The 12,725-nt window shown below is 40.7% G+C and overlaps 1 protein-coding gene across 8 annotated transcripts in view; it reads right to left on the bottom strand.

Moving 5' to 3' along the window:
* LOC141735451 (sorting nexin-2-like) overlaps positions 1-12,355 on the bottom strand; it is a 112,691-nt gene extending 100,336 nt beyond the window's left edge. For 5 of the 8 annotated variants that reach the window (XM_074568262.1, XM_074568264.1, XM_074568265.1 and 2 more), the window contains exons 1-2: positions 12,024-12,191; positions 9,440-9,557 (exon numbers count right to left, since the gene is read on the bottom strand). In XM_074568262.1, coding sequence (XP_074424363.1) covers positions 9,440-9,557; positions 12,024-12,131 — 226 coding nt within the window. In that variant the 5' untranslated portion in view covers positions 12,132-12,191. Of the gene's footprint in view, positions 1-9,439; positions 9,558-12,023 lie in introns of all 8 variants that reach the window. The other 3 variants (XR_012584738.1, XM_074568268.1, XM_074568263.1) reach the window with 3 other exon arrangements.
* Between the last annotated feature and the right edge of the window lie 370 nt (positions 12,356-12,725).

Below are 12,725 nucleotides of genomic sequence, written 5' to 3'. Positions count from 1 at the left end.
TATACTAGACAGGGAAACATTAACTGTTTCTGATTGATAGCAGCAAGTCAGTTCTTTTAGGAGAGAAGAAAGGGGAATTTATGCCATCCTCCCTCCTCTTACCTCTCACCCACAAGTTTGCATGCATCCAACACATTAAATAATTCCAGATGAGCAAACAGAAGAGCCAGTGGAAAGGGGTAAGGGGAGAGAGAAAAGGATGTTATACTTTTTGTTTAGAATCAAAGCATTAAAAGTTAATTTCAGAAGTAGACTATTATCATTGAAGACTCAGATTCTAAAGGGGAAAAGAAGTCTGTACTAGCTCTAATAAAAACTGAAGGCTACTACACTGTTGTGGTGGGTTGACCACATGCTGGATGCCACATGCCCACCAAGCCACTCTATCACTCCTGCTCCTCAGCTGGACAGGGGGAGAAAAATATAACAAAAGGTTTGTGGGTCAAGATAAGGACAGGGAGTGATCACTCACCAATTACCATCACAGGCAAAACAGACTCGACTTAGAGAAATAAATTTAATTTATTGCCAATTAATAACACAGTTGGATAATGAGAAACAAAAACAAATCTTAAAACACCTTCCCCCATCCCTTCCTTCTTCCCGGGCTCAACTTCACTCACGATTTTTCTCTACCTCCTCCCCCCAAGTGGCACAGGGGGATGGGTGTCCTGGTTTCAGATGGGATAGAGTTAATTTTATTCCTACTAGCTGCTGTGTTTTGGATTTAGTATGAGAATAACGTTGATAACACATATTGGTTTAGTTGTTGCTAAGTAATTCTTATATTAAGTCAGGGACTTTTTTCAGCTTCCCATAGAAGCTGTGAGGGACCATAGACAGGACAAGTTGGCCAAAGGAATATTCCATACCACAGACATCATGCTCAGTATATAAATGGGGGTTGCCCAGGGGGCAGGAATCTGCGATCACTGCTCAGGACGGGCTGGGCAATCAATCATCAGGTGGTGCCCAATCGTATTGCATCACTCATTTTGTATATTCTTTTATCATTCTTGTTATTATTATTTTCTCTTCTGTTACAGTTCTATTAAACTGTCTTTATCTCAACCTATGAGGTTTCCTTTTTTCCCTGATTCTCCTCTCCTATCCCACTGGGAGGAGGGAAGAGGGAGTAAACGACTTCGTGGTCCTGGTTGCTGGTTAGGGTTAAACTACGACAACAGGGAATGGGGGTTGCGGTCAGTTCATCACATGCTGTCTCTTCTGCTCATTCTTCCTCACACTCTTCCCCTGCGCCAGCATGGGATTCCTCCCACGGGAGACAGTCCTCCACAAACTTCTCCAAAGTGAGTCCTTCCCACGGGCTGCAGTTCACAAACTGCTCCAGCATGGGTTCTTTCCACGGGGTGCAGTCCTTCAGGAACAGACTGCTCCAGCGTGGGTCCCCCACAGGGCCACAAATCTTGTCAGCAAACCTGGTCCAGTGTGGGTTCCTTTCCCCATGGGGCCCCAGATCCTGTCAGGAGCCTGCTCCAGTGTGGGCTCTCCACAGGGTCACAGCCTTCTTTGGGCACATCCACCTGCTCCAGCATGGGGTCCTCCACGGGCTGCAGGTGGTTATCTGCTCCACTGTTAACCTCCATGGGCTGCAGGACGTGGAGCACCTCCTCCTCCCCCTTCTTCTTCACTGACCTTGGTGTCTGCAGAGTTGTGTCTCTTGCATATTCTCACTGTCCTCTCTCCCAGCTGCTGTCATGCAGCAGGTTTGGGTTTTTTCCCCTTCTTAAATATGTTATCACAGAGGCACTGCCGCTGATTGGCTCAGCTTTGGTCAGCAGCGGGTCCATCTTATAGCCAGCTGGCATTGGCTCTATCAGACATAGGGGAAGCACAACAGAGGCCACCCCTGTAGCGCACGCCCGCCCGCCCGCCCCCCCCGATACCAAAACCTTGCCACGCAAACCCAATACAACTGTCTAGATATTTTTTCCCCTCAGAAAAGAAGTCTTAAAGTAGTAAATAAGCTGAGAATCTATTTCCTAAGAAACTCTTTTTTCCAAAGAACACGACCTGGGCATGCTGGATCGATGGGCCAAGGCCAACTGTATGAGGTTTAATAAGGCCAAGTGCCGGGTCCTGCATTTCAGCCACAACAACCCCAAGCAACGCTACAGGCTTGGGGAAGAGTGGCTGGAAAGCTGCCCAGCAGAAAAGGACCTGGGGGTGCTGGTGGATGGCCAGCTTAACATGAGCCAGCGGTGTGCCCAGGTGGCCAAGAAGGCCAACAGCATTCTGGCTTGTATCAGGAATACCGTGGCCAGCAGGAGTAGGGAAGTGATGGTGCCTCTGTACTCGGCACTGGTGAGGCCTCACCTCGAGTACTGTGTTCAGTTCTGGGCCCTTCTGTACAAGAGGGACATTGAGGTGCTGGAGCGGGTCCAGAGGAGAGCTACCAGGCTGGTGAGGGGTCTGGAGACCAGGTCCTATGAGGAGAGGCTGAGGGAGCTGGGCATGTTTAGCTTGGAGAAGAGGAGGCTGAGGGGAGACCTCATTGCCCTCTACAACTCCCTGAAAGGAGGTTGGAGAGAGGTGGGTGTTGGCCTCTCCTCCCAGGTGAATAATGACAGGACCAGAGGAAATGGTATGAAGCTGCGACAGGGGAGGTTTAGGTTAGATATTAGGAAGAATTACTTTACTGAAAGAGTGGTCAGGCACTGGAACAGCCTGCCCAGGGAGGTGGTTGAGTCGCCATCCCTAGAGGTATTTAAGAAACATCTAGATGTGGCACTTCAGGGCATGCTCTAGTGTCAGAGACTGTAGGTTGTTGGGTTTTTTGGTGTTTGGTTGGGGTTTTTTTTGTGTGTGTGCATATGGTTGGACTCGATCTCAAAGGTCCTTTCCAACCATGAAGATTCTATGATTCTATGACATTTACACTTCTTACATACTCTGCTTTCACTTTAAGAAATCAGAGGGCATGTTACAGATTAAGAAGTTCCATTGACAATTCTTTTGTTTTTTCATGGAAAGATGAATTTGGTAGGTTTCAGAGTAGAAACTATGGTATGTTCAGAAACATTTTCTTAAGTTATTCAGTTTAGATTTTCCCATTAAAATTTAAGTATTTGGTTGGTTGGTTGAGGTTTTTTTGATGGTTTTTAAGGCTTTTTTGTAAACTCTGTGTTACTATTTACACGAAAAATGAAATCTAGGTCTCCTGCTTTCCTGGAAAACACTCAAAAGCACAAGCTCTTCTTGCATAAATAGATGCAACTGCTTTGTCCAACTTTTAGGAGAAAAAAAACCACACATCGAGACCAACAGTCACATCAGTCATGGCAGTTATCAGCATGTATTAAGCACTCCCACCAATCTAATGCCATAAGACTTGTATGCAATAATATCTACTTTACAATCCATAAACAGTCTTTGATACAAGATCACTGTCACAATGTTCAACTCCAACAGAACACGAATACCTCAGCCTGCTGCAGAAGATGACTATTTATGCTTAATTAACATTCCACAGGAAACTATACCAAGTTTCTATCAGCATTCTTCAGCACTTAAGCTTGGAACTCAATTTCAGCATTAGATACCTATTGTTTCTTTACACAGAATCATAGAATGGTTTGAGTTGGAAGGGACCTTAAACATCATCTAGTTCCAACCAGCCCTGCCATGGGCAGGGACACCTCCCACTAGACCAGGCTGCTCAAAGCCTCATCCAGCCTGGCCTTGAACAATTCCAGGGATGGGGCATCCACAACTTCCCTGGGCAACCTGTTCCAGTGCCTCACCACCCTCGTAGTGAAAAATTTCTTCCTGATATCTAATCTAAATCTACCCTCTTCCAGTTTGAAGCCATTACCCCTCGTCCTATCACTACATGCCCTCATAAAAAGTCCCTCTCCAACTTTCTTGTAGGCCCCCTTCAGATACTGGAAAGCTGCTATAAGGTCTCCCCAGAGCTTTCTCTTCTCCAGGCTGAACAACCCCAACTCTCTCAGCCTGTCGTCATAGGAGAGGTGCTCCAGCCTTCCTACCATCTTTGTGGCCCTCCTCTGGACCCATTCCAACAGGTCCATGTCCTTCTTTTGCTGAGGACTCCAAAGCTGCACGCAGTACTCCAGGTGGGGGTCTCACAAGAGCAGAGTAGAGAGGAAGAATCACCTCCCTTGACCTGCCGGCCACACTTCATCTCACCACTAGTATTTGTCAAATATCATCATCTTAGAAAATACAAGTTTGCAGTTCCTCATAACCAGCATCACTTCAGCTGAATAAGTTATTTTTACTTATCACACTTCTAAATGTCATAGATCTCTAACATTCTGACATCACTTAAGTATTTTAAGTGGCTTATCATTCAATGTTTACTAAGATTATCACACAAATTTGGAAGTAAACTGAAGTATAAACTGTTGTCCAGAATAGAGGACAAGTTACTAAAAAAAGCTTCACAGTGTTTAGTGCTATTTCAGAGGCAAATATCCTAACAGAACTGAGAGAAACTACTATGCCCAAGTCAGAACCCATGACTCTTACCGTTATAATAGGAGGGCTAAGAATAATCTTAATGAAAACATAAATAGTATTAACAGGACATTCAGACACCAATAAGGCTTTCTTCTGACTTCAAAACTGTAGGTTCAAATGCCTCTGCGTGTTTATTTCTTCCAGAACAGACCTGGAAATGAATAACCATCTTCTAAAAAGCAGCCAGGCATCTACACAACTACTCTGATTAGACATTTCACATGACAATAGCCTGACAGATGCCATTAGCTAGAAATTTTGCTATTCAACTGGACTTCCAGTACATGTTTTGTTTGCTCCACAGAATTAGCATTATCTTTTCTGTATGAACTCTGAGAAGTAAAGGCCTAAAACAAATCTATCTGCATCTGATACTAAAAAAAAAAAAAAAAAAAAAACAACCAAAATCAACAACAAAAACATGTTCACTTTTCTCCAGAAGTTAGATGCTTGCATGAGAGGGCCCATTCCTAAAACACATAAAAAGCAATCTTTTACCAGACTAAAGAAGTGGAAAAAATTGTTATTTTTCTGAAAAAGGTGACAGAGCAATAATATAATTTCACAGCCTTACTCTCATCACCTATAAGCATTAGAAGCAGAAGGCATAGCTATGTCCTGCACAGGCAGGACACGTTTTGTCAGCTTCATCCATACACTGAACTTTAGTCCAACATTTTAGAACAGTCATTCAAGATTTAGTTCTTAACTCTATATAAAAAGTTTATGGATGACCAGGTTTCAAGATGACAATCATCTGAACAGATGTTCCTACAGTATTCTCTTGACCAAAAAGAACACGAACAGAAAACCAACATTATCATCCACCCCCCCCTCCGCATTGGGAGCTTTGCAGAAGACATTGTATTTGAGGATTTAGAGACCTAGAACAGGCCATATCTGCTCTATTGGGCCTCATACTTAAGTCTTAAGAAGCCTGTATGTTATTAATATAATCTGTAATTTCAAATACATCTTTGGGAAAGGTGAACTGTATGTGGATCAAGGGGTGGAATCCTGACCGGGAGACCACTGCACATTGAGGAGTCAGCGATGAACATAACAGTTAACCTGAGGAAGCACACCCAGCTTGGCCTTCAGGTTGTGTCGCACAAATCCCTTGGCTGCGGGATAAACTCAGTAGCTCATTGTAACAGAGGAGCCTGCAGGCAGCTCCCACTTGGTACTGGAGATTATGCCACCTGTGTGGCCTTGCCTTTAGCTAACAATGCAGCAAGGAGTTCTCATGAGAACATCCTTTATTAATAGAGTTGTTTTCTTGTAAGAAAATTATATAATATCTCAAATGACCAAAAAGAAGGAGCTTCGCTCCACGGACGGAATCTTCACAGCATGCCATGGGAGAAACCTATCTGGGGTCAATCTGATGGTTGCACGATCATGGGTTTCTCACCATCTGAAGGGACATAAGATTTACTCTTCTTATTCTGTCTTGTTTAAACGGCTACTTTATTAAGACATTTGTTGTTGGGCTTTTCTTATTGAGATCCAGAAAGAACCCTGTGTGCACATTCACACACTTCCCCCCCCCCCCCCCCCCCCCCAACAACCACTACCATAAAATACACGCCACCAAAGTCCTCCAAGATACTCTTAATACTACATGATTTGGAGAAAGCTAAGCTTTTATTGGCCAAAATGATCAACATTTTTACTTTTATCCTAAAGGAAATAGTTCTTAAATGGTTTTAGCAAGATAGTTTTTTTATTTGCAGAACTGAGAATCACAACACTAATAAATGGAACAGCAAAGTTTACGTCTCCAGTAACAGATGGAAAAAAAACATCTCATTTTCTTCCACCTCCATAACCCAGCTTAACAGTTCAGCCAAAGCACTTATGATTCATCACAGATGAGGTATGGAATATCTAAAAACAGTTTACTGCAGATAAACCTTATAGCTGTCCTAAAAACACAGTAGCAAAGAGTTTTTAAGTATAGTCAAAAAAATCCTACAAAAATTCCAGATTCTGAACTGCATTATTATAAAAGAACTCTCACCTTCTTTTCCATTAGGTTGCATTATTAGATGAAAAATGAAAAAGATTTATCAAGCCTACAGTAGCTAGAGAGGAATATCATCACATTTTTACAAATAAGGCCACAAAACTACATTTTTTTTTTAATACCCCCCAAAAGTCAGAGTCCCTCCTTTCAGGAGCCATTCATAGGACTTCCTTTTACCTGGGTTTTATAGTGTCTAATAATTCAACGTGAAGGACCAACACAAGCTAGTAAGTTCATTCTCTTCCCCTCCAGTTAACTGTCCCTATAATCACAGAATCACAGTCTTGGCAAAGATAAGATTTCTTTGTAATTTCAGCATATTGGGGAAAAAAAAGTTGCATTCAATTTTTATTTTTTTAAAACTTGAGTCTTGCTTTCATAGAAAACAAGGCTTACGCAATCAAGCTGAAAGCAAGGAAACACATATCTCATGTAGCTTTCTCACACTGTTTCTGTTCATTGCAAGTCAGTGTCAGAAAGGCTGGATGACCATCACTGTCTAGCAAAACAGTGCCAAGAAAAAAAAAGAAGGTATCCTCGTGAGTACATAGCACTGTAGCACTGGAACACAAATCAGACATTGTTTTTGAGAACACATATGCTGACAGTAATACAAAGTTAGATGTTTATCACTAGGACAGAACTGTATTATGCAAAATTCCTGTTTAGAACAGGCTACTGTTAAAGATATCACATTTCTGCAAGTTGTGTTAGGCTCTATAAATCAGTCTTTTTTTCCCTGTTTGAGAGTTTGTACTAGCCTTAATCTGTATATGAACTGTCCTTTTAAAAATCACTTGTAGTTTTATTAGGCCTGCAGCACCTCAGATGCTTTCACAGCTGAATGCTGCTTGCATTTTAAAAAATGTCTTCCATAGTAAAACTCAAACTCATTAAATCATTTCTCTGTCTTTTCTCAGTGTTCCATTCACTTGCAACAATCTGGCTGATAACATGTTACTTCTGTCTGGATCCCATCAATATTTAGTCCAGCCACCTTTTTTCTTAATTTAATATTTTCCAGCTAAAGGAGAATCTGCTTTCCTAAAATATCTATTCTGAATAGATACAGCTACAAAAAGCTGGCTTTATATACTGAAGCTACATAACCAAATTAAAAATAAAGCTTTCTTGTACTAGTAAAGTGTTCAAAGTCTTTGTAGGTGATAAGATCAGGTAATATAAATACAAAACTACTAGGATTATCACTGACTTCTTAATTATTCTCCATTTCTCTTAAGACTATTTTAGAGAGTTTGCAAAATAATCAATAGATTTTCTTATGACACTGTTAGAATGTAAGTTCAAATATATGTAAATATAAGTTTGATAAGTTGAGAACAAAGGTAATCGGCACATGTATACACTTATCTATATAAAGCAGCCAAGAACTAAATGCTATAAACTTTATTCAAAAATAATTACATCAGGGTACAAAGATAAGGAGTGTATTCAAAGAAGACTGCCAACTGACTCACTAATAGGAAAAGTGTTAGCATTGAGAAGAAGCATTTAAAACCATCTTTCAACACACAATACGTTCTAAACATTACATCTCCTTTCTTGAATAGTAAATGCTCCTACACCTGGTGACAGCAACCATAATCCATGTTAGGAAAAACAGACTGTAGAAAACCAACATCAAAGTAGTGACTGACCAAGGATTAAAAATAAGTGTAATTGACTGATTACTTATCAAAACTTTCATACATCTCTCTCTAAAAAGTCCAGTACTGTCAAATATTAGAGACCAAGTCTTACACTAGTGAAATGCCAGGACTGATCCCATATGTCAGTTTCTCACCTTTTTATTATAATAAAAAAGTCTTTTAATAAGAAGATATACCCTCCAGCTTACAATATGATCTGAATTATCAGTCTTCATGACTGGAAAAAAGGACTTGCCTCATGTTTTTACACACACATGAAGTTGAATATTATTACATAACAAGACATGCTATATTACCATCAGCAGAACAATTTATTAACTAGCTAACACTGCCACACTATGCAGTGACAGTACATATCAGAGAAACCTGTATTTAGTAATCAAACTTAACTAAAGCTAGAGTCCCACAAGAAAAAAATCCTATGCATCACTGTCAAGATCTTAAGACATTTAAATTTAACTTTTCTATCGAATAAGCTTCTCAAAATGCCATTCCTTCAGTATGTAATTCTTAATATTTCTTTTACAAAAATATGTATTGTCAAGAGTGTAATAAAGTGTTTACTGCTTAGACAACAACACACAAACTTGGTGAAAAAAAAATCCCCTATTTTAATTTACTACAAAAATTTAAACAGGACTCATCTACCCCTAAAGAGAAGTCACATATCACTTTATTTTCGCTAATAACCAAGATTAAGTCTTCTACTTGCAGTTCAAAAAGAAAAGGCTACACTTCAAAACAGTTTTACAATATTCAACCAGTAGCTAGATGTGTTAATAACAGTAGAACAAACTTTGCGCAAAGAACATCAGCTGTTTTTCCTTTTATCGTATGTCACTTTTCTTGCAAATTATTTCAAGATCATAAATTTGACAGTATATTGCAGAAGATCACAGGACTTCAATTAAATAGGTGATCATTGAATCCAATAAAGAATAATTGACAAAGACTAGTGATACTCCTAATATCCAAAGGAAAACATTACTTAATAAATTTTCCAGAAAGTATCTCTTCAACAGGTTGAACAATAGTTAAGATTTACAACAATATTAAATTGCTTAAGCTTAAAATCAGAGTTTCCATTGCAAGGGTACTGCTTCATATTTCCTTACAGACATGGAAATTACCTTTTACAGCATTAAAAGGTTTTCCTCCTCCTCACAAAAGCACACCTCTTTAAGTCCAAGAGGAAAAGAATCTATGCAGCCACATTAGAAGAAAAAAAAGCAGTTACCAGCAAAGAGGTCTTCTCTATCATCATCTGGCATGACTTCTGCTGGCTTTGGACCATTAGAGTTTGTGCTGAGGTCTTCTGCAGGAAGACTTGCTGGCTCTGGAGATGAAGGACTTGACTGTTAAAAAAAAAAAAAAAAAGTGAAATAGCAGAGAACCAGTTGTCACATATCAGTATATAAGTATTGCAATAAACATTCTTTCATTGCAAAGAAAAAAAGCAAGATGTACAGAAAGGAAGCCCAGTCAGCTATTTCCATTTCCTACTCCTAGTGGGATAACAATAAACAAAGGATACAACCTAGTCAGCAGCTCTTTTAATTTCTGTCAGAAAAAAAAAATAATACCAATTTCCTCAAGTTTAATTTACATGAAAAATTGCTACAGAAATATCTAGAATAAGTTTGTTAGCATTCTGAATGTAGTTAGATTATGAAGGTCCTTTTGGAAAGGCTTATATTTAGATTTTGTTTAGTAATTTTTTTCTATGTAGAAAAAAAGCGTCCAAGCACTCCATACCAGTTTTTCAGAGATTAAGTGAACAAGTTAACTCCATTCAAACAATACACAGCTGCTTGCAGCCATAAGAAATTTCAATTTTTAATTTATTTTTATTGTTAACACTATATATGAAATTTATATTTTGTTGGAACAAAATTAGGTGGGTTAACAAAATCTCCTCTTATAAAAAAAATGCTAACACTGAAGCTATTTGGAAGAATTATTAGCAATCTTACAGCTTTTCCACTGCTTATCTTAGCCAAATTATAGGTAAAAAACAGAACAGCATGTCTTCTGTGAAGTGCAAAAAGAAAGAAAAAAAGGGAGAGAGGCAAAAAAAGGAGAGAGGCAGGAACAGAAATTAATCACGCAAAAAGCAAGGGGACAGCTCCAAGATTAAAACAGTTAGGAACCCTCTCAAAGCATCATAACCTTCACAAAAATTGGCTTTGGACCTCACTGTCACCTGCCATGCTCTCCTCTCTAATCAGCAAACATATGATCAGGGTCAAGTCAGCTGCCACTGACATTTAAAAACAACTACTTCATGAATATTATAGGACTACAACACCACTACGACAATGCTCTAATACATAAATTTAATTAGACCCACACCATGACATAATCATTCTTCTCTAGACTAAGGTGCCCTGTACACTTGAACCAATCTAGCTTTAAGCTAGGGAGAAGTTCAAACTCAACCTTCTATGATCTCTTCCTTCCAAATTTGCTAGAAATTCACAAGAGCAGGGTTCTTTCCTAAGCATTCTAGTTGATTAAAAGTCAAAAAGCTCTCTCTTTGTCTTCAAAGTTTCTCTTTAAGCAATGAGGCTTCCCTTTGCTACTTAACTACTTTCTTCCAAATAAACTGACTACAAAAACAAAGCAGCACAACAGAACTGTCAACCAAACCACTCAATACAGTGAAAGTGCATTTCTTCACCAGTTTTTCCTGCTATAGAAGTTTTCAGTAACTATTTTTAACTATTAAGATGAGGACTTTTCATCATTAGACTGTGGTTTAGGCATTAATTCTATCATATCTCTTGTGGATTTAATTCAAGAGCACATCAATAAAGAAATTATGTTTTACTGCAGTTTTTCTGAAAGTACAAAACAAGACTCCAATAATACACACTGTACCACATACAGATGTACAGAAGCCTATTAAAATAGTTCTTGACATCTGCAGGTTCACAAATAACATCATTTGTTATTCCTTCACAGTATTTTTCCACAGATTTTTTTCTGTAGCATTGCACAGATTATCTATAAGAAGAAAATAAATAAACAAAACATTTTAAGCTACATCAGAGAAGGCAAGCATCTTTAAAAAACACATTTAAGTGCCTCTTTACTTACTGACCTTTTTAAGGACAGGCAACAGTCAGAGCAAAACAAAAAAATACACACTGATCCTATGACTGTAAAGGTTAGGGACAGGAAACTTAAGGAAAAGAGGAACACAAACAATTTTATTTTTAAATAGATAACTGTGTACAGGGAGAACAAAGTTTTTCTATAAGAGACTAGCACAGATGAAACATTGCCACAACTTAGAAAAAAGCTCCCACTTTAATGAACACATGAGCATTTTTCAGAACCAAGAAGTATTTACACGTTCAGTTGCAGTGATTTTTCTAGACTCCTGGCATGGAAAGCAAGAGTGGTTTATAGATATATTCACAATATATTTTTAGACTCTTGATTTCTCTGAACAACTGCAGGTGTGATACTTGGAGAAAGACTTTTCCGTGAGGTTTTTTTTGACAGGAGAAAGACTTCATTCAGGGGAACGACTGAGTCCATGCGGGGCTGAGGGGCCCAGAGGGCCCCTGGCGAGGCGACTCTCCCTACCAAAATGCAAAGACCAAGGAGCCGCCGCTCCCAGAGAAGACAGCGGCGAGGGCCGCAGCTCGAGGCCGAGATGAGGGTGGAAAGGGACCCCCGGTAGTCAAGGAGAGCCCGATGGGCGCCGGCACAGTCACGCTCCACCGCAGGGGTCTGAGCAACAGACGGGCCCCGCAGTAATAGACTGCACCAGGGAAGAAGAGAGGGCGGCTACAGGACGGACGGGCTCTCACCTCCAAAGCGGACACAGGGCTAGCAAAGACATTCTTGCCATCCTCCAGCATCCCGAAGTCAACAGACCGTACATCCACTAATAGCGGAAACTCTCCCTTCGCCGCCATCTTCCTCTACAGCCTAGGTCACCAGCCCCAGCCTCCTGCTCTCACGTGACACCCCGATCCCCGCCTCCTCGCGCCACGTGATTGGAAAAGCTAGGAAGGGGGGAAAAAAGGGTAGCGTGCGCGCCTGCTGTTGTGGGCGAGTATCGCCGCGGTTGGAATGTGGGAGGTGTCAGCCTCTCGCGTTGTCGGGGTCGTGTGTGTCTGTCTTCTCCCGCCCGTCCTCTGCAGTTTCTCCTCATAGGGCAAGATGGGAACGGAGAAATAGGGGGAGAGGGTTGTGAATGCGAATGCCCGTGCCCGTTGAAGGCTGCCTGTCCTTGGGCCTGCGGGCTCCGTCACGGGGGGGGGGGGTTGTGCGCCTTCGGAGTAACTTTTGGGCCTTGCCCGGGGTGGGCTCAGTGGAAGCACTGGGGTGGCTGTGTACCTGCCTAGGCCTGGCTGGGATTGACTTGTCTGGTATGAGTAAACCTGTAGATGTAAATTCCCCCATCAATTGGGTTACATCATTAACAGTACATCACTACATGTAACTTGCCTGGCTTTTAGTTTCCCTTCCCTTCCTATGAAAGGAGACAGCTGTAGGTGCACCACATT

This window comes from Larus michahellis, chromosome W (assembly GCF_964199755.1).
Source record: "Larus michahellis chromosome W, bLarMic1.1, whole genome shotgun sequence".
NCBI lineage: Eukaryota > Metazoa > Chordata > Aves > Charadriiformes > Laridae > Larus > Larus michahellis.
Note: the sequence above shows the minus strand (reverse complement) of the source record. Positions and strands in the feature narration are given on the sequence as shown.